General features: G+C 26.3%; 1 protein-coding gene across 1 annotated transcript in view; it reads right to left on the reverse strand.

The window, feature by feature from the left end:
• Nucleotides 1–404: 404 nt before the first annotated feature.
• Nucleotides 405–22,988, reverse strand: part of LOC134835191 (uncharacterized) — a 105,047-nt gene continuing 82,463 nt past the window's right edge. The window contains exons 4-7 of the mRNA XM_063850062.1: nucleotides 2,173–2,382; nucleotides 1,087–1,275; nucleotides 818–1,028; nucleotides 405–551 (exon numbers count right to left, since the gene is read on the reverse strand). Of these exons, the coding sequence (XP_063706132.1) occupies nucleotides 449–551; nucleotides 818–1,028; nucleotides 1,087–1,275; nucleotides 2,173–2,382 (713 nt within the window). The 3' untranslated portion in view covers nucleotides 405–448. The remainder of the gene's footprint in view (nucleotides 552–817; nucleotides 1,029–1,086; nucleotides 1,276–2,172; nucleotides 2,383–22,988) is intronic.

The following is a 22,988-nucleotide window of genomic DNA, read 5'->3' on the forward strand; positions in this document are numbered from 1 at the left end:
AAAAAAAACTTACCATAAACAGAAATGTTAACACAAATGAAAGATCGCACAGTAAAAAAGCGTTAGAACAAAAAGAGACAAGTAGCAGTAATATTTAAAGTGAAGAAAGACTAGACTTTTTTTTCAAATTTTCTTTTTATTTTTTATCATTTTAATTTTATGCATACGAAAATATTTCGTCGTAGGATTTTTTCGTGTTTTTTTTTTAACTTTTTTTCATTTAAAATAAAAATTACAATAATAATAAAATAGAAAATAAAATACAAAAGAATAGAGAAGAGGTAAAGAGAATTTTGTCTTTTCAAATTTTTTCTTGTTTTTTTTTTTGTTTTGTAATACACAGGAAAGTCGTTGTATCTGTTGCGTTGTTATTAATTAATTTTTTTTTTAAAAAACAGTACAAGTTTTCATAAAGTTATTAATCATAAAGATAAAAACTAGTTCCTAATTAGTTCTTGGCTTTTTTGACTTTTGGTTCGCCACCTTGCGTTCCAGCTAATAATTCACTTTTGCGGATGCTCTTCAAGTCCAAATCACCATAGTAGTCCTCACTGTAATTTAGTTTACAGATTTTTAGAAAAAGAGAATAGTTAAAAGCGAAGTAAGTCGCGAGCAAGTAAAAGTTGTTTTTTTTAATACGACAAAAAAAAAGCATACAGCCTTGACATACATTCAAGAAGAAGATGATGATCATGATGATGAAAGTTGATTAATAAGAGTGATAATGACAGATAACACAGAAAAAAAACTCACAACTGGTTTCGTGAAACTTGTTCATAAACGCGAGCAATTTAATGATTAAAAAAATTTTACTCACCATCCGGGAACATCTTCGGGATCTTCGCAGTTGCCAGAGCCATCAGAGTCTCCGATTTTGAAGACAGTTCCGATGGGGCATCCATATTCACGGGCAACACCTTCCAAGCAGATGTAGTATTTGCGGCAATCTTCGGGGTGGGCATGTCGCGAGAATGATCCGGCATTTGTGATTTCACCGGCAGCGGGGCAAGCAAATCCTCCGGCAACTTCTACAAAAGGGATTTCAGGTAAGAAATTTGAATTTTTTTTTAAATTAAACTATATTACCTTCATTTCGGCATTCTGGGACTTGGTCAGCCCACATGCAGACACGAGCTTCACGATCGTAGGCCAATCCGGGTGAGCATTGGTATCTGGAGGCTTCTCCGTTCCAGCAGTTCCAGAAGACGTCGCATTTGGCTTCGTCAGCGAAGATACCGTACAAGCGGGGGCAGTGCGTGGTACCAACTGGGGGTTCTGGAAACGTAAAAGGTGAGATTTTTGATTTTTTTTAAATTTACAGGTTATGGGCCCAGTATCTATGGATTGAATGGCATTGAAGACAAAATATTGTTCCGAAGAATGTTAAAAATGGGTTTTATTAAGCCTAAGCTGTAAGATTAATTCCAAACCAAGCAAAAACTTTGTCGAATTTAGGATCAACAGTCTTGTCTCAGAAATGATCAGCTGATCGATATTTCTAATCAACTGAAGAAACTGAAGGATTACCGGACAACTTGAAATTTGTAAAGGTTTAGGATTTTTCACAGGACATGAAAAGAACGTCTGTGGCAAAACGGAAAAAAAATGGTTGCTTTGAACTATTTCAACTGGAAAAAAAACACAGAACTTGAAGGACATCGTGGCTTAGGAAAAATCTTATATCCAGTTTTTGAAAAATTTATAAGTTTTTGAATGAAATTTGACTGACTGACTAAGAATAAGGACATCTACACCTGAGCATGCTATGATATGTTGTCAAAGCGATTACAATAGGTCTTCGGAACGCGGTGATGCATCTATCTAATCTCTAACCTAACCTAAGAAAAGACGCCTTTAAAGAAGACAATTAAAAGCTCGAGTTTCAAGAATCGTTTTAGCTCTTAACTTCCCATCTTAAGATAGTATTCCTTAAAATCAATAACCTATCCAAGAAGATCCCAAAGGCTTTCTAAAATACTTAAGTAAATTTTACACACGATTGGAAAAGATTTTTTATAACTTTGAGTCTCATTGATTTCATTTGATCCTCTAACTAATGTTCTAAACTCTATTCAACTATTGATTTAAAAATTCAATGGAGGGGGATTCATACGTACAGAATATACGTAACCCATAGACACAGAACGGCGGGGGTAAAAACCAAATTCTTACCAATTTGAGTACGATCTCCACAGTCAACGTTATGCAAGTAATCGCAGTTTTCTGTCAAATATTTGGAATCTGAGGCATCAAAGGCCAATCCATTGCCGCAAGTCTTCAATTCAGCAGCTCCATTATCACATTTCCAGTATTTGTCGCACGATGAGTGATGTGGGTAGAATCCAAAGTCATCGGGACATTTGAAACTTTCTTGGGCAACAGCTAAAAATAGAACAAAAAAAAATCATCATCAGTAAATTTTGCAATAGATTTGAACATAATTTGGTGACAGAAAAATTGAAAAGCAAACAAAATTACAATTAAAATAAATTAGAACGAAAATTCTGCAGTGGTTTCATCACATGCCCGCCAGCCAACAAATAAATCATGTTTTTCGGTTGACTTGTAAACAATTTGTTCGCGCTAACCCCTTTGGTCACAACACTACTGAATCAATAAAAGTATCAAATTGTCATCGCATTGACGCAACAACGTCACAGATTCCAGAGTAACTCGATGCTTAAAAGAAATTTGTTTTTGTTTATAAATCAGTACGAACAACATCATAACGTCGAGAGAGTAAAGTGTGTCATTCAATCCATTTGCCAAACCGGATTAAAACGTTGCCTTATTTGTTTTGTGATAAAAGTTGGCTGGCCTGTCGTACAAAAAAAAAAAAAATATGCAGTTTTACAAGTTGCAAGAAAAAACTATCTATCAACGTAACCCGATCCTATTTTGTCAACATTTTATGAAATTGTTTCGTTACGAAAATAGCAGAATATGGAAAAGTACAGATGATTCGCCAAAAAGGGAATAGTTCATGTAAATTTTTGTCATTTAAACACTTCTCATGAATATCTCAAGAGAGTGGGAAAATGTTACAAAACTCGGGGTAAAACGAAAAAAGGGTTTATGACCCCCTGTTGATTCAAATGGAGTTCCGAGAAACCAACATCCTGCGGCTTTTCCAGCCCTTTTGCGTAATATTTTATGATAAATATATGAATGATTACGTCGTCTATCTGCGATAAAGTTAAATTATGCCATGACACTATCACGCCGCACCAAACCATAGTGCTGATTAGTATTAATATATGGAAATGTAAAACAATAAACTTGAAGAGAGACGCAGAGAAAGAAGCAGCAGCAGTCGACTTCACTTTCAAGGTAGTCTGCTTTTAACTATATCTCATACATTTCTTTGTTTTATCTCGCGTCGACGTTGCAATTTTTGCCGGTGCTAAATAAAGCATGAAAAAAGGCAAATGAAGGTATTACATCCATGGCGGCATCATCATCCACAGAAAAATTGTGCCGCACACAATCATCGTCAGAGAGAATCGCTTGCACTTACAATTTTAAGTGCCAGCCATAGACAATGTCATTGCTGCAGAGCTAAGCAGAAAAGCAGATCTAAAATACAGAAGACAAATATAAATTACCTGTTCAACTACAGAAATGCTGCCGGAAGGATAATGTTTGTATTTTTTCTCTCGTTTTGTGTGAGGGAACTTAATTCATTGAGAAATGAAAACGCAACAAAAACACAAAAGTGGAGAAAAAACAATTACATTAAAGGAAAATATAACAACAAAAGTCTAGATGAGTGCAGTTGAACTTCTTTTTTCATCGTTCATTTGTTTTTTTTTTCATTTTGTCTGATTGTTTTGAAAATTGGTTTACTAACATAAGTTTCTACTTTTGCTTGAGAGAAGAAGTGAGTGACCAGGCGTTAATTTAATGAAAAAAAATTTATATTTTGTTTATACCAACTTTAAAATCATTAATTATTAAAATTAAATGATTTTTTTAAGAAAAAGAAAATTCTTAAAATTCAATAAAATTCTTAAAATTTTTAAATTTAATTAATTAATAATTTTAAGTTCAATTTATTTTATGATATTTGAATTTAAAAAAAAAATTAAATAATTTATTAATTTTTAAATAATAATAATTTTAAAAAATATTTTTTATTATTATTTAAAATAAAATAAAATAATCAATGTAGGTATTAAATAATTAAAAAAATATTTTTATTTATTTGATTTATAAATTATTAATTAATTAATGAATGAATTATATTAACATAAAACAATATTAGTTAATTAATTTTTATATAGATTAAATAAATTAAATTAAATAAAAATAAAAAAAAATAATTATTTAAAAATTTATTTAATTATTTAATACATTATTAATTAAATAAAAATTGTAAAAAAAATAATTATAGATATTTATTTATTTTTATTTTATTAAAAAAAAAATAATAAAAAATATTTTTATAATAAATAAATATTTATTTTAATAAATAAATTCATTAAAAAAATTTTTTGAGTTTTTTTATTAAAAAAAAACAATAAAATTAAATTATTATAATGCATTTATTTAATAAATAATAATTATTTTTAAAAAATATTTGTTTTTATTTTTTTTAATAAAATAAAAATAAATAAATTTCTTAAATTATTTTTGAACAGTTTTTATTTAATCAATGTTGGTATTAAATAATATAAAAAATATTTTTAAAAAATAATTATTATTTTTTTAATAAATTCATTAAAAATTTTTTAATAATTTAAAACATTAAATTTTTACGTCCAATTTACGTCACTTCTGCAAATTACCTTCCTTCAACAACAACAAAAAACAATTCAAGTTGAAATATAATTTTTTAATTAGCTTTTGTCTTCTCTACCTTCTGCAAAGAAAAATATCCATCTGCGACATAATTAGAGCATTCGCGCGTCATTTATTGCATAATCTTCCAAACAACAACCCGTTTTTTATGCAATTATCCGGTAAATTTGAGAAAGAATCTGAACTACTCGTGACTCGTGAAACCACTTGTAGCGAGAAATAAATTAAGACAATAAAAGTCGTTCAAGTTTTCACTACAAAAACAAACAAACACGAGAAATAATTGAATTAAGGCCTCGCCTGTCTCGAGAAAATGCTGAACAGGTTTTCTTCGAATCGAGAAAAAAATCTCTTGAATGAAAGTTAAAGAGTTACAACCGTATGTTCACGAAAAAAGAAAAAAAAAATGTCAGACAACAATGGTAACACAGACAAAACGAAAGTTGTTGCGTAAGAAGAAAAAAAAGTCTTAAAGCCAACCGAACAGGAAACAACTGTCGTCCTACTCTACATCTCTCTATTCGAGAATTCGAAATTCGTCTCACAAAATTATTATTTATGTTGATTATTATTAAATAACGTGACGACGCGACCAAACTCAGACATAATCATCATCATCATCATTTCATCATGAAACGGCGGCGGCGGCAATGCGATATTGAAAACGAAACTTTTTTTTTCTTTCTCTCTGTTTGTTTGTTTTTTTTTCGGTTACAAAATTATCGTTATTACGTGAACTTTCTCCATCACATCACATTTGTATACGAATATTATGTCATGCCATTCATGCATATACTACATAAAAAATATTACAGTTAAATAAAAATATAATATGATTAAATTAGCATAAAACCGGTTTTTTTTTGTATTTCTCTCTCTTTCTCACTCTTTTACTCACTCACTGCTTCATTGTTATTTTTATTATTCACCTGAATGTTTTTTTTTATTATTTTTTTTTAAGTTATAATAATAAAATCGATGCGATATTTTGAAATAAATTCATGGGAACAGTAAATTAATGATAAATAAATATTTTAACAAAATTATGTGAATTGTTATGTTATATATGTGGAGAAAAAAATATTAAATTAAAATAAATCGGCATAAAATTTCTTTTTTTTTTGTTATGAGTTTTTTGACATGTTTTTGCATTATTATGTAAAGCTCGTTAATTTTTTTTCCTTTTTTTTTGAGCATGTTTGTTTATTTTTTTTAAATTTTTATTACTCTTCAGTAAATAAATAAATAAATATTTTATTATTATATATAAAATGCTATAAAAAAAATTTTAATAAAATTATTACATGATTTTTTTTTTATATAAATCTTTTTTTTATCAATTTATTAATTTTTATGAATTTTTTATATATTTTTTTTTGTTTTAATAAGAATCGTTTTAATTAAATAATATTAATATTTGATCTATACTTTATTAAATTTGCATAAAATGATGAAAAAATATTTTTTTGCATTTGTTCTTGAATGTTTAAAGGCATTAATTAAAAATTTTTTTATTAAATTTTATTTTATTTTTTTTTTAATAAAATTAAATAATTTATAAATAATAATTTAAATAAAAATTAAATAAAAAAATAAAAAAGATAAAAATTAATTTAAAAAAAAAATAATATAAATTCAGTACAGTTCATCATTGAAAAAAAAACAATAAAAAATAATTAAATAAAAAATTACAATAAATTAATAATTTCTATTCCTTCCTTATTAATATTTTATAAACACGAAGGAAAAAAATAATAAAAAATTCAAATTAAATCAATGCCAAATTTGACACAGATTTTATTTTTTTTTATTTAAATAAAACTAATTTTCTAATGAACTAAAAATTTTTCGTTAATTTTTAATAAAAAAAGAAAATTTTTGAAAAAAAGATAAAAATTAATGAAAAAAAAATATTTATAAATTTAGTTCAGTTCATCATTGAAAAAAAAAATAATAAAAAAATAATTAAATTAAAAAATTAAAATAAATAAGTAATTTCTATTTCTTCCTTATAGTTTTTTAATCATCGCAAAAAAAAATATTATTTTAAATAAAATTCAGATAAAAGTAAAAAAATAATAATAATTTAAAATCAATGCCACATTTGACACGGATATTATTCAAAATAAGAAAAAATAAATAATTATTATTTTTTTATTTTATTTATTTTTTTTTTAATTTTATTTTTATATTTTTTTTTATTTATTTATTTATTTATTTTTATTTTTTTATTTTATTTAAATAAAGTTAATTTTCTAATGCAATAAAAAACAATTTATATTAAAATTATTCGTATTTCGTTCAAATAGAATGAACCAGAAATCCACGACGTACCAGGCGTCAACATTAATTACTTTCACTTTAATTGCACCGTACAACAAAAAAAAGTAGCAGCGAGAAAAATCAATTTCATGCTTTCTAACGCTGCTTGTTGCTGCTTCTTATTAAAGTAACCGTGAAATGAAACGTAAAAATTGTTAGTTTTGTTCACGTGTCGCTACAGGATTTTTTTTACATTTATTTCAACATTTACAACAAAAAAAAAATTTTTTTTTTGAGTTCAACGAACGCATGAACTTGAACAATAAAATATTATTTCATTTTTATTATTTGTTTAATCTCGTGCATAATTTTATTTGCATTTTTTTTTTTCGTTTTCGCTCTTTCTCTTTATTTATTTTTTTTTGTTTATTTGTTCGTAAACGAGTGAATTTCTCGCTTATTTACTTTTTTTTTTGTTTGTTTAAATTTTTGCACGGGTAAAAAATGTCGTTCACACCTTTTCTTGCAAGATAAATTTCTTGTAAATTTAATAAATTTTTTCGAGCGTCACAAAAAAAAAACGCAAATAAATTTCAAAGTCATTTTTTTCTTTATTATTTTATTAAAATTCGTCAGACTTAAATATCATTCACCGAAAAAAACCAAAAAAAAAAGGATTTAAATGTCAGACAATTCATTTTATTTACTTTTATCCATTTTTTTTATTTTTACAAAGAAATGGAATTTTTTCGTCTCAAATAAAAAAAAAATAATTTGCAAGATTTTTTCTTTCATTTATCAAAAATTGTAATTTATGACTTTGGCTGTCGTGTAATAAAAAAAGGTCGAACCAAAAAAATTAACAGACAAAAAAAAAGAAATTATTACAAATGTCTTTTTTATGTTCATCGGGCAATCCTTTTACAAAATATGCCAATAAAATGCATCAAATCACACAAAAAAAATAACAAATTTTATCGCCACACATGAAATTTTTAGTGTTATTTCAAAACTTCTTTTGCACTGCACAAAAACGATGAAAAATGAGAATTTTATGCGATAAAATGAAAAATTTTTATGGCACCGAGCAACTTTAATGTCCAGATTTGCTCGGTATCTGTCGAGTTGCAGAGAAAAAAATGACTAATCACCAGAAATATTTTTTTCGTCGGAATTTCGTATTTTTTTTTTTTTTGTACGTAAAGTGTAAATGAACGTTGGAGTGCGATGACCTGGACGATGCTTTTGTTTTGCTTGTTTACACCTAATTATTGCATTAATACATCCATTCAAGCATGTTTTCAGCAGAAATGCTGCAAATTGGGTTAATTTAAAGCACACAAAAATTTCACCATAATTTTATGCGCCGCCCGTATCTCTCGTAACATGTGTGCATTTTCTAATCAACATTATTGTTCGATTGCCTTTTAAATTGCTTGCTGACACCTTTTCATATTTTTTTTGCATTTTTTCTGTGTTTAACAAGTTTTTTAGTGGCTGAGTACATAATAATAATAGTTTAATAGCATTTAAGTCGATGTAAGTCCTGCGGAGTAATTCATGCATTTATTCGTTTATGTTTTTTTATTAGCATATGGATTGCCAGTACAAGTTCGATTTTTTGCCCGGTGAAAATGCTACCAATGGAAAAAAACATAAATATGGGTTTTTGTTCAACAACAGATTAAAATTTTACAACTATTCGTGTTATTATTTCATAAAAATAGAGAATATTTAGAGGGGTGGTGATAGAATTATTTTTTAAAAAAATTATAAAAAATCAAAAAATATTTTGATAATATTTTTTTTAAATTTTTATAATTTTTAAAGTTTTCTTGTGATTTTTTATTTTAATTTCAATATTTATTTTATTAATTTTCAAAATTTAAATTAAAATTAATTTTATTGTCTCTTTTCTGAATTAATTTTAATAATCAGATTTTTTGTTATATGTTTATCATTTTAATTAATTTATTTTTTTAATTTTAATTTTATTTATTTTTTAAAGAATTTGAATTATTTTTAATTTTTAAATATTAATTTTTTTTTTGTTAAAATACCTAAATAAATTTTTATTAATTTAAAAGTCTAAATTTATAAAAAAATCATAAAATATTTTGATAATATTTATTTAATTTTTTTTAATAAAATTTTATAGCTTTTTTGTATTTTTTTTATTAAAATTATAATTTTTATAAAAAAAAATTTTAAAATTTAAATGAAAATAATTTTATTGTCTCTTTTCTGAATTCAAGAATTATGAATAAAATTCATAATCAAAATACTTTAATTTATATTCAAATTTTTAAAATGATTAGAATAGAAATTATTCAATTAAATTCATTATTTTAGAAAAATCACAAAAAATTAATTTATTTTTTTTTATTTTAATTATTTTATTTTTTTTTTAAGAAAATCTATTTTTTATTCATGAAGGTATTTTAGTAAATAAAAAATTTTATTAATTACATTTTTTTAAATATTTTATGATTTTAATTAATTTATATATTTTTTATTATTTATTTTTTAATTTTTTAAGCAAAGAATTTGAAATATTTTTAATTTTTAAATATATATTTTTTAAAATATTTTAAAATACCTAATTAAATTTTTATTAATATTTTTCATTTTTAATTAATTTTTTTTTTAATTTTAAATATTTTTTAATTTTTTGATTGATTAAAAAAAGTTAATTAATTAATAATAAAATTTTTCTTCAACACCCCTTAATTATTTTCTATTTTCTGATAATATGCATTCACTTTTCCCACACAAAACATCAATTTTTTCGCCGAATTCCGCAAAAACCCACGGAGCAACTACTCTAAATAGCTAAAATTGTAGCACATTCATGCCACAAAAAAAATAGCTTTCCAGGTGGCAAAGGCAAAATCATGTGTAGTGCCATCCACAGTGGTAGCCCAGTGAAATTATGGTAAATATTAGCGTAATAACTTTTTCGGGGAATGTACGCCGCGCGTGTAAATATGTGTACGATAAATAAATGGTACACCGCTTTCGGCAATCACAAGTACACAGAAGCGAGCCACAGAATCTAGTCCTTCCCTTGCATAAAATTATGATGATAGTTTTTCACTTTTGCATGCGATTCCCGTTCCGCATATTATATTATATTAAGAATGAATAATTAAATTTTCACATCTGAGTCCAGATTTTATGACACACTTGGTGCGGTAATGGTGCGGCGCGACGGCAATGGTAATGGTAAAGCTGATCGTTTAGCGGGCAGCGACGCGTGCGGTAGCCCATTTAAATTAATACGTAGAGGAAAGTGGTACAAATTGACATTAATTGAACCATTAATTAAGTGTGAAAGGAGGCATTTGATTTTTTTATGTGGAATTGTTAAAGTTGAAAAATTTATAAAAATAATTTAAATTTTTTGTTGATTTAATTTTTTGAAAAAATGCGGTTATATTACCAGATTTTTATGAAATTCTCGGTATTTAATATTTTTTTTTACTTAATATTTTTTATTTTAAGATTTTAAAATAAAAAAATTAAATAATAAAAAACAAACAATTTTATTCTAAATATTTATTTTTTTAATATGAAAAATCGGTAATAAAACCACTTTTTTAATCTAAAAAAATCCAGTAATTTTTTAAAAAATAAAAAAAAAATTAAAAAAAATAATTTGAGAAAAAATAATTAATAAAATTTATAATTTTATTAAAATTTTATTAATTTTAATTTTTTATAAATTTTTTTAAAAATTATTTTAAAAAAAAATAAAAAATTAATAAAATTTTTAATTTAAGTTTTAGTCTTTTATATATTTTTTAAAAAAAAATTATTTATAAAATAAATTTATAAAAAATTAAAAATAATAAAATTAATTTTAAATTATTTATTTAAAAATTCATGTAAAATACGGAAATAAAACCAATTTTTTTTTAAATTTAAAAATAAAAAAAATATTTTTTTTATTAATTTTAAAAAATTCTTTTGAAAAAAAAAATCTGGTAATTTAAAAAAAAATAATAAATAATTCTAAAAAAATTAAATTAAATTAAATTAATAAAATATTATTTAAATTTTAATTTTTTTAATTATTTTTTTTAAATTTATTTATTTATTCATTTTTTGAAAAATCGGTAATAAAACTGCATTTTTTATTTTAAAATTAAAAAAAAAATAAAATACTTAAAATTTGTCAACAAAAAATATTTTTTAATTATTTTTCTTTAAATTCTTCTGCTTACCTAAAATTAGATCTACGGTAATAAAACCACTTTTTTCAAAAAAACTCGAAATACGGTAAAAAAAATATGCACATAAATTTCGCTAAACCTCTAAGCAAAAAAAATGCATGAATATCCACTTATTCAAACAAAAAAAGGAAAAACAGAATAAAAAATTGAAAAATCCCGACTGTTCGAGCATATTATGATTATTTACGAACAACAAGACAACTACAAGCGTCCTCCGCCGCACTGCTAGTTGCCAAGCGTAAGTCAATAATAATTCATGTTACATGCTCGTCGACAACAACTGCACTTCTAGTCACTCGCTCGGCAATTTACCTGACAAAAACATGGAACGGAAAAAATTTGCATAAAATTCTTCCGCGTCGTTGTTGAATAAAGTCATTCACTGTGCAATGCCGGCTAAATGGACAGTACTTGTAAAAATTCCCGGAAAAAAAAGAGAGAGATGCATTTTAACAAGTACATTAATTTTTAATCCAATCTAATCTGTTGTGAAATGATTTTTTTTTTGTGCGCGACGTCGAAAAAGGGAATTTTTGAGTGAAAAATGTGAATTTATGCCAATTTTTTACGCTTTTTCCGATAGAAACGAGCAAAAACAAAGCATTAACGACAAAATATTCCGGCTGAATGACGAAAAAACGAACAAAGTTAATGACAACTCAACCAACTATTCATTAAGAAATACTTGAGTGAGCAATTAAACAGTCGTTGTCGTTCATTATTTATATTTTCTGTGTGTTTTTTTCTATTTTTATTTTTTTGTTTCAGACACGCCGTTGCTTATTTCTTTGTCTCATCGCCCCAAACTCGGCAACGGAGGAGATTTTAATTATGTTTTAGTTAGTTTTTCTCTCTCGCTGGCACTCACTTAGCAAATTAATGTGACGATTATGCTTGAAATAATCCATTGACATGCAAGCAAAGCGCCTGCTATAATATTTTTCGTGTTAGTTGCTAATAGTAAATAAAAAGAAAATTCTGTCACACACACAAAAAAAAAATAAAACAGAAGAAAATTGAATACTTTCTTTCCTTTTTTTTTCGTCGTCGTATTTTCTTCGCATTGTCGAATAAAATAAATTTTTTGTCTGCCCACTCGAAAGGAAAATCAATGATTTAATTCAATTTAATGCTTTTGTTTCTTTTCTTTTTAGTTTTTTTTTTTTTGTATAATAATTTACCCTTCTTTCGTCGTCATTGTTGTCGTTCAACTAGTAGTAGTGCATATATTAAAGAGAAGCCAAACACAAAAAATAACAAAGAAAAGGAAAGGAAGGCGTATTTTTTAGGTTATTAGTAAATGGTGGTGGTAGTAAAAGTTTTTGGCATGCATTTTACTGCGGGTGCTTATTTAAAATAATTTTCTGTGTTTTTATTTTCATTTTTGTTTTATGGGAAAATTATAGGGTGACAACTTGGCTGATTTATTACATTTATTAACTTTTTATTATTATTAAATTATATTATTGGGGAATGCGGTGATTTTTGGTTATTTATGACAATAAATAAATAAATAGGTAGTTATTAAATAAATAAAAAAAATATAATTATGGTTTTAAATATATTTTTTGTAATTAAATTAAATTATAATTTACCAAAAATTAGTGTTTTTTTTAAGGAATTTTATTAAAAATAATTATTTTAATTTATTTAAAAATAATTATAATTTTTATTTATTTTTATTGTAAAAATTTTCAATATTTGTACATTTTTTTACGGACTAAAAAAAAATACTGTAAAAAAATAGATTTGAAAATTTTTATAAATAATAAATTAAAATTTAAAAAGTCAAAAATTTTAGATTGTTGTTTTGAATAAATTAAATGACTTTTTAAAAAAATAATTTAAATTCAATATTTTATTAATTTTTTGTAACATTAATGAAATAAATTTTAAGAAATTACTTTCATATTTTATTTAATTTTTTCTACAAATTAGATTTTTTTAGTAAAATATTTTTATTTAATAAAAAAAAATATTTTTTTCATCATTTAATTTTGTGCAATTTTTCAACTAATTTTTTTAAATAAAAAATAAATAAATTAATTTTTTTTTTTTAAATAAATCAAAAATATTTTAAAAAATTTTTAAAATATTCGTTAAAAACAAATTAATTAAAATTAATATATTATTTTTTAATTAAATATTAAATTTTTTTTTAAATAAATTATTTTATTTCGTTTATTTTGAATTAAATTAAAATTTTTTTTTGAATATCTTTATTTAATTTATTTTAATAAATTTTTAAATAATTTTTAAATTTTTTAAAATATATTTAAATAAATTTAAAATAATTATTCTTTTTTATATGTGCTAAAAATTAGTTTTTTTTTTAATTTTCATCTATTTTAAAATTGCATAAAAAATATTTTTTTCATTAAATAATTCACAAAAAAAAAAATTAAAATAATAAATAATTTTGAAATAATAAAAAAAAGTTTGGCAATAAAAAAATTAATTAAATCAATTAAATAATCATTCAAAAATTAATATTTTTTGTATTTTCATAAAAGAAATTAATTTAAAAAAATTGTAAAAAATTAAATTAAATTATTCCAAAATTTAAATAAATAAAAGATAAATTTAAATAAAATTTATTTTTTTTTTAAATAAATAATTTTCATAATTTTTTTATAATAATTATTTACAAATTAATATTTTTATAAATATTTATTAAAAAAATTATTCCTTTCAGTGTTAAAAAAAATTACAAAATCATTAAATCCACACTTTTAAAGTTCATTGCCCCCGCGTGAATCGTGAATTACTTAATCAGAATTGCACACAAAACACATTATCTCGCCAATATCCAAATTCTTCTCATGCCTCGCCACAACCACGTTTTAACCCAATAAAAAAAAGCGAAATATCATCGCAATACAAGCAGTGTTCAATTACCCGTGTGTGTGTGTGTGAGTGTTTGTGTTTCAGTTGAACAATCAAATGGCGACAATAAAACATATTATGTTGAATTGTTAGATTAACAGAGATTAATTTGTAGTAATTTAGAGTCAATACACCGTCGTCGTCGTCGTGTCGTATGGCGAGTCAACTTTTTTGGACGTGCAATGAATTACAGCAACGACGAGGGTGTGGAACCGCAATAAGCATGCCTAAATTGATGACAAATATTAAAAGTTTGAAATATTTCATGCTTTTTTAAGTTTGGAGATTGGCATCGAGACTTTCCCTCTTTGCAACAAATTTTGTTCGATTGTCTGATTTTGAAAGCAAAAGTTATGGAAGCATGACAGATAAATAAGTTTTCTCAAGCGGCGGCGAGTAAGGAGATTTAATCAGTCATGCGGCAAACATTTTTCTAATTTGTAAGTGACTCATAAAGCCAATTGTGAGAAAAGTTGACCATTTTGCTAGTTTCAAGTTTTTTTTATTATTGAGTCATGTAAAAAAAATTTGCATTCAGGAAATATTTTATTCTATTTACATTCGCTGAATTTTAATGACTCTGTCTGTCAATGAACTTTTTTTTATTCATTTCTCTTTTATTTTTTTTTTTGTGTTTTTTAATGGAAAAAAAATGTATGGATAAAGTGCAATCAAAAATATTCGTTTTCTGATTTTTTGTTTGTCTTTTTTTTTCAAAAGCGGTTAAAAAGAACGACAGTGAATGTAAAAAAAAATATGCGTTTTGCCCGAAAGGAATGAATAGCAGTAGGCTTAGATTCTAAATAATTTGTAGGTTTTTTTTGAAAATAATTGAAGTGCCCTTTGAAACAGAGCGGAGAATTGGTACAGAAGTCAGTTTGAGGGCAACGAGAGAAAAAAATTGTGTTTGATCAGCGTTTGTAAATAAAGGCACCATACAGAAGTCGATTTGAGGGCAACGAGAAAAAAATTGTGTTTGATCAGCGTTTGTAAATAAAGGCACCATTCATTGGTTCAATTTTATAGGGTTTTGTCGTGGAGTTGGGCAAGTACAATTGGAAATTTTTTTTACCTATTTTATTATATTTTTTATTTAAAATTTTAATATAATTATTATTTTATTAAATATTTTTTTTTAATTTAAAATAAATCTATTAAAATTTTTTGTTAATATTTTTTTATTATTTTAATTTAATTATTATATTAAATTATTTAATTTTTTTTTATTAAAATTTTAATTAAATCTTATTTTTTAAATTCAATTTTTTAGTAAATAAAAAATTATTAAATTAAAATTATTTTTCTTATTATTTTAATTCATTTAATAAATATTTTAATTTTTTTAATTTTTTAATTTTAAAAAATTTATTTTTTTAATTTTTTTTTTTATAATAATTTTATTTTTTTTATTTTTTTTTTATTTTTAAAAAATTATTTTTTAAATAAAATTCGTAAATGTCAATTCAAAAAATGACCGTTAAAAATTTGAAAATCGCTTTTTGCTAATTCAATTTTTTTTTAAATAAAACATTTCTCCTCTTTTGTACCATCCTCAACTCTCCTTTTTTTATGTAAACCAACGATGACGACGACAAAAACCGACTTCAGCAACGATGACTGAAATCATATCAAACAAATACCATGAAAAAAAAGATCACTTTTTGAATGCAAATAAACAGCGAAATAACACAAATACAAATGAAATGCACATAAAAAGAGACATGACGCGATACATTTATATGTTTGTACATATTATTTTAGCTGGCTGGCTTGTTTGCTGCCTACAAATGCATTTCAAACGCTGTCATGCCAAAATGCCAGCAGTGCGAGTTCGTAGCGCGCCAAACAAGAAAACGAGTTGGATTAATAATTACAAACGTGGCTTGCATTAACAATTTTTTTTTCGTGCTCTGTGGCGACGACGATGGAAATGGCGATTGATGGAGGTGCAGAGAGATTTCAGATGATCCAACGATGACAATTTCGGAGAACAAAAGAAGATGTTCTCGTTACAAAAAGGTAATTACCCGAAAAGTACTAATCTGTTTTTTTTCTGTAGTGATGAAGAGAGATATTCGAAAAACTAACCAGCAAAAAAAAGTTGACTATATGAACGTTTTTCAGAAGAAAAGTTACCAGATGAGAAACTGAAGTAAAGTGCATTTTCAGCTGAATTAAATGTAATTTTTTTCAACATAATTTTCAGCAACGAGTGAGAATTTACGTGGATTTCGCTTTAACATGCTACATTTTTTTTCTATGTCTCGATGGTTTCATTAGAGATTTTCATGTGTACCGTATACGTGTCTTTCTTTCTTTCTTCTGAATGGATTCCCATATGTTCATCGTGTCCCGATATATTCAATCCAGCACACAAATTTGATTGAAAAACTTTTCTATAATAAGTAGTTTTGTTCGTCTCTCGTCTTGTGTGGACTCTATGGGTCAAAAGTGAGTAACTTTAGTTCAGAAGCTTCAGCTTTGGTTTAGAAAAAGGATCCAGAGGAAGGGATGGAAGACCCAAAGTTGATCTATGACTGGTAAGTATCAAAAATCTTTTTAATCCAAACCAAGCTAAAGTAAATTGATATCATCGAAGGTCTATTTCACTTTTTTTTCTCCATGAGAGGACTGAAAATGTGCAAATGTGATCCTTGAAGCAATTTTGAGGCAACAAAAAATCTACTTCCTAATTACCTGGCTGTGAATATTGAGAAAATGGGCGACATACAGCCATATAATTAAAGATATAATGCGCATTTGAGACCAAGACAAGAAATTTCGTTCAATGAACATCATTCAGTGTGGTTAAACGGTGTCAGACTTTTTAATGAAATGTCGAAACAATATAAAACAGACTGTGATAGTATTCAAGAATTTAAAAGAAACGCTCTGAATTACGTAAAAAGTGCAATAAATGTGAACGTTTAAAAGTATACCTGCCCAAAGCATCGCAAGATGGACCTGACATCAACAACAGCAGCACCAGTAAAGCCATTTATTCATTCAACCTCGTCAAAGATTGAGTCAGGTTTGGCAATGGAGGTTTCTGAAGAATCCTATTGAGCTCTGAGGTTCATTTGATCTCTCTTTGAATCAGTCTAAGTCCTCAAGGAGTTCATTTAATCCCTTGAAGATGTATTTTAGCATCTTAAGGGATTAAATCAACTCCTTGAGGTTCAAATTACCGATATACGATTCAAAAAGAGATCAAATGAACTTCAGAGCTCAGCTCTTCGGAGACCTCCATTGCCAAACCTGACCTAACCTCTGACTATGTTGAATGAATGAATGGCTTCAAGAATCTCATTAGCAGACTTTCAGTCTTCATATGAGGTCAAGCAAGGTCAATTGTTAACTCATTCGTAATATATCTCAAACAGTGATTTAGAAAGAAGCAAATTATCCGTGTTGAAATCCAGGTTACTTCAATACCTTAAAAGGTATATTCAAAAATAATGTAGCTCCTTGAGGATTCAAACCAACTCCCCCTTCAATCCACTGAGCAGCATCAAAGACGAAACTATAACAGAAACGACTTGTACGTGGCTTAATTTATTGCCTGCAATCTGTTTTATGGTTAATTCTTTAAGAACACGTGTGTTTTCGTGTCTGACGAAAGTCATTGACAACCGAAAGCTCTTAACAAGTCTCGGTAACTTTTCACACATTTACTGATCTTTTGCCATCGCCCTCGATTAGCATGCAAAGAACGCTTCCTGGACTCGAACAATAACTTTTAATTATCTCCAGCTCATTTGTCTCAAATGCAAGAAGAGAGAAAAAAAACTGCATTGACACTCCCATAAATTACAAATTCCAATTAAAAGAGACTGCTTTTCACTTGTTCACCAGTCACCTACTTCAACTTCATTAGCATTGCAGACACCTTTCATCCTCTGTGCATTGCCATATAATGCAAATTAATTCATTTCTAGCAGCATTCCAAACGTGAACATTTTTCCGGTTGACCTTTACCAACTTTACATCTCGTTAGACGCAGAGCTCAGTAGTATCCTTGTCAAGCATATGGACCGTTATGAGATTCGAGGATGATAAAAATTTTCATGACGTCGATAGTTGAGAAAAAAAAGTTAATTAACATTTTTTTTTTGCTGTTAGAAAGTCACTTTTGTGCTGAACTAAAATTGTTTTTTCGCACCTTGTTAATTGAACGAATTATAATAAATTTAATGATAAAGTAGGAAGAGAATTAGAACAATGAAAGGTAACAAGGTGCAGTAAAGCAGCACAAAGGAGTGACTTTTTCATCAACTTTGACGACAATATCGACGACAACTAATTTAATTTCCATTGTTATTCGATTTTTAATTGAACTGAAACTTTGTTGTTAGAGTCACTTTAAAAAAAAAAAATGCAAAACCGGTTTCTTGTGTTCTATAATTTTCCAATATTTTTTTCAATTTCCTTGTTTTTTTTTGCGCCTTTGAGCTTTCTGTGACTAATGAATGAAGTGGGTTGATCGTTATTGTCTTTAAAGTAATTTCTTCACACATTTCTCACTGCTGCCATATGAATGAACGAATGTGTGTTGCAATAACTTGAATTCAGGCCCAGAGGCGGAATTTTTACATGCGAGTGTTTTGATTCTTTTCGTTGAAATGTTGGCCTACAGTTTCAGGGTATGTATGACAAATATAATTGTTTCCATTTATTTGTTAAGAGGTTTTATTTTGTGCGGTATTTCGAAGAATTTCGTAAAAAAAATGCGGCGTTCTATAAATGTCATGTGGGGCGTAACGGTATTTTTAAGATTGAGACGAATGAAATTGATAAAAAAATCTGGTAATGTTTGGTAAATAAGCTGGTAATGCCAAAATTGGTAATAAAAACTAGAATTTTCTTTAAAATTTGAAAAAAATAATTTAAATTCTAAAAATTAATTCTCAAAAAATTGAAAAAAATAAAAAAGTGATAATTTTAGTAAAATCGGTAAGAAAAATCTGGTAATGCGGTTTTATAAAAAAATTTTAAATAAGATTAAATGAAAATTAATTAAAAAAAGTCCAATAAATTTTGGAAAACTAGTAAAAATGTCTCATTTAGTTCTTATCTATGCATCTTCAACAAAAAAATTAATCGATAAACTTTCATGCGGTAACTTTCCGTCGTATCATGCCATCAAATTACGTTCGTTACATCTTAATTACGAAAAAAACAGGCAGAGAGATGAAAAAAAGCTAAATATTAATGAAGCATGACAATGTCGTAACCAAGTTAATCAATTATCATTCGGCAACATCGTCTCATATATCATCAACTTGCATCTCTTGTCATGTGTTACGATGTCTTGCGATGTCGTCGACCAGCAGCGAAAGAAAAAGTATAAATTGGATGATAAATTGTCATTCGGTCAATGGTTTGTCTTCTTCACAACTTTTTTTTCTTTCGTTTTTTTTTGTGCCATCAATAAATACGTAACGCACGTGAATCGTCAATATAATTATCTCTCTCGAAATTTCTCCAAAAAAATATAAATAAAACCGGACTGTGGTTGCGTAACAATTGTATAATCTCTTATTTTTTCATAATAATTGATTGAGATGTCACCAAAAAAAATATCCATATATGACAGAGAGATCATGCAACAGCACCGAACAATTTATCACTTTTGGAATTGGGAATTTCGGGCGCCTGTCTTCAAGTTCGTGTACAAGAGAGACAAGTTCGACCAATATTTGATTAAGTTTTCGAAGTACAAGACATGTTTTTGCATGTCGAACCCGAAAGTTTATGCACAAGGCGTTACGTATTCTCGATAAATTTTAATGCGGATTGATATTAACAGCACGCACATCTCCTCCTTTAGCCAACATGTACATGCGGAGAATGTTATTGATCCGATTAAGTGTTTGATTATTTATGTTCGTTAATTATTATCGGCATTCTCGATAATTTCACATGCACAAGACTGGAATTCTAACGAACGGAAGGGTAATTTAATTTTATGTAGTTTAATTTTCTTCAAGTTTTGAATTAATTTTATTTTTTTTTTGTTCATAAATTTCAATTATCAAACTTTTTTTGTTCATCAAGTTTCAATTTTTAATTATTTTTTTGAACAATTTTTTTTATTTCATAGTTTTTTATTTAATTAATTTTAACTAATTAATTAAATTTTACTTTATTGCTAATTTTTTTTTTAATTCAACTTTTATAAGAATTTTAATTTTATTTAATTTTCAATTTTATTAATTTTTTTATTTAATTAAATTCTTCAATAATTTTTTTTAGATTTTTTAAAATATTATTTTTTTTTTATCCAAATTTTAATTTAATTTTCATTTTTTATTTATTTTAATTTTATTTATTAATTTTTAGTAATTTTTTTAAAAATTTTAATTTTTTTTTATAAAAGATAATTTTTTTAAATTTAAATTTTATTTAATTGACTTTAATTTTTCTTATTTTTTTTTAACACTTTTAATTAAAAAAAAAATATCACAATAAATATTTTTTTTTTGTAACATAAAATTAAACTTTCTATCGCATCGATTATTTTTAATTTATCTTTCTTTGTATGAAATTATGATAAATGATGCAAAAAATCACTTTTTATTAAAAATTGTAAAAAATTCGTTTCAAAAAAATTAAAATAATTGAAATTTATAGTTCACTAATTTTTCATCATATTAATATGTATTTATTGTCATGAAGAAAAAAATCGAAGTTTTTAATCATTTAAATTGCAATTTTTTGCTTTTCAATTTCTTGTCACGAATGTAACGACAGTGAAAAAAATTGTATAAAAAAAATGTAAGAAGGGAATACATACCGGCTCCGAAGATTGCAACTAGCACAACAAAACTGTATTTCATTTTTGTAAGTGATTGGGAATTTTTTTCACAATATTTCCTTTTTTAATATTTTTTTTTTTATTTTTATAAAGAAATGTTTTTTTTCTTTATATTTTTTTTTTATTTATTTTTGTTCAATAAATTTTTCCTTTTAATATTTCTTGTTCCTTTTTTTCTCACTGCATGCACATCAAAATGTATGAGAAGAAAAAAAATTATATTAAATTATATTCCAAAGAAATGTTTGATAAACAGCGATTGACGCACTTCACAAAAACTTTATATAAACTGTTTCAAAAACTACTTTTACAATCGATTTTTATACCTAGAAGGTGTAAAAAATTTTTTAATGTTGAAAAGTGGGGAGCCTTTTTTCATGTTGGTTGACTTTTAAGTTGTATGTTCATACCTTTTGTACGCAACGTTCGCTGGCAAGACAAGTTCGAGCACGATCGAGAGAGCGAGAGATGTTGTCGTGTACGATCCCCGTAAACATTTGCAAACAAACCACTTTGGCAGTACGAAAGTATTTTGTTTTCTTTACTTTACTTACCTCTCCGCCGCAGTTAAGTCGTTTTGTATGCAGCAACGAGTATGAGAGTGATATCTTATGCATTATTAGTTGGAGTAAAACTTTTTTTTTTTAAATGAAAATATTTTGTTGTTAATTGAAAGCAAAACGAAGCAACGAACTCGCGCGGATCAAATGATTTTGTGATAATCAGAGCATCTGTAACTAACACGACTGACACCGTGACACGATCACTTTCTTTTCAACTCAAATCGAACTCACTCGAACACTTCCCTCGAGAAAGAAATTCTAAAGCGCTTCAAAAAACAATTTTAAACAAAGTTGCTGCCGATGTGGAAATAATTCGAACAAAAAACATTTACACTCGAGTAAAAACGAAGCACAGAAAAAAGGTGAAGAAAATTAAAAGGAAATGTGATGTGCAAAACCCAGTCGCACATGTTTAATTATTGTTATTATCATTGTTGGAAATGTTTGCACTCTTTCATTTTTTTTAGTGCAAAATACACTTTTTCGGCGAGGAACTCGAGATGGTACAAAAAAGTGTATATTTAAATAATAATAAAATAGTGCAACACTTAATCACAGTATCATAAAGTAAAGGCATGGCTCTCCCTTGTACTTTGTCAACAGGGTATGTCGCTTTTTTCTGTGCGGAAGTGTACTGTAAGGGGAATCGACACCGATGTAGAGCTTGGGATTGTGCTGGGATGACAACAAAAAATTGGAGGAGTGGAAGATCACACCTTTACAAGGTTGCGAACAAAATTTGGTGAACCTTTGTTAGATGATGAGTCGTGAGGAATTGAATTTGTGACAATATCGTAAAAGAAACTGAACTGAGATCTGTAACTTTAACTACTGCAATACCTTTAAGAGTTTAAGCTTGTGTTTTGTATTTAACTTCATAAAATCAAACCACGTGATTTGGACTTCATAATATTTATTTATTTTACGACTTCACTCTGAAGACACTCGGATGACGACTAACTTGCTATTTGCCTTCCTTGCTATCTTCTTGACTTTCTTCCTTCTTACTAACTATTACTAACATCTTTCTACTACTACTAACAACATTCTTCCTTTCCTTCTACTACATTAATACTCTACAGTTTGCTTATTTATAGAGGATCAGCTAAAGACAAAAATTTTAAAACGATCTACTTGAAGGTATGCCCAAATAACCGAAGACAGTCATTGATAGACCTAATTGGAAGATTTGACCTTTTTTGAGGCTTCTAACCTTTATGATGTCGAGACTTACAGCGCCAATTGATCTACATGAGTTTAAATTGTATCTCAAATCATTGGTTTAACTTAATTGCGCATGTTACGAAGAACGATCATTATCCTCATGAATGATAAAGACTTGCATAAACGATCAAGGAAGCCAAATTGCCTTGGCAGAGGGATGCCCTTCAATTGCCTTTGAAAATGCTTTGCATACTTTGCTTG

Source organism: Culicoides brevitarsis, chromosome 3 (genome assembly GCF_036172545.1).
Source record: "Culicoides brevitarsis isolate CSIRO-B50_1 chromosome 3, AGI_CSIRO_Cbre_v1, whole genome shotgun sequence".
Classification (NCBI taxonomy): Eukaryota; Metazoa; Arthropoda; class Insecta; order Diptera; family Ceratopogonidae; genus Culicoides; species Culicoides brevitarsis.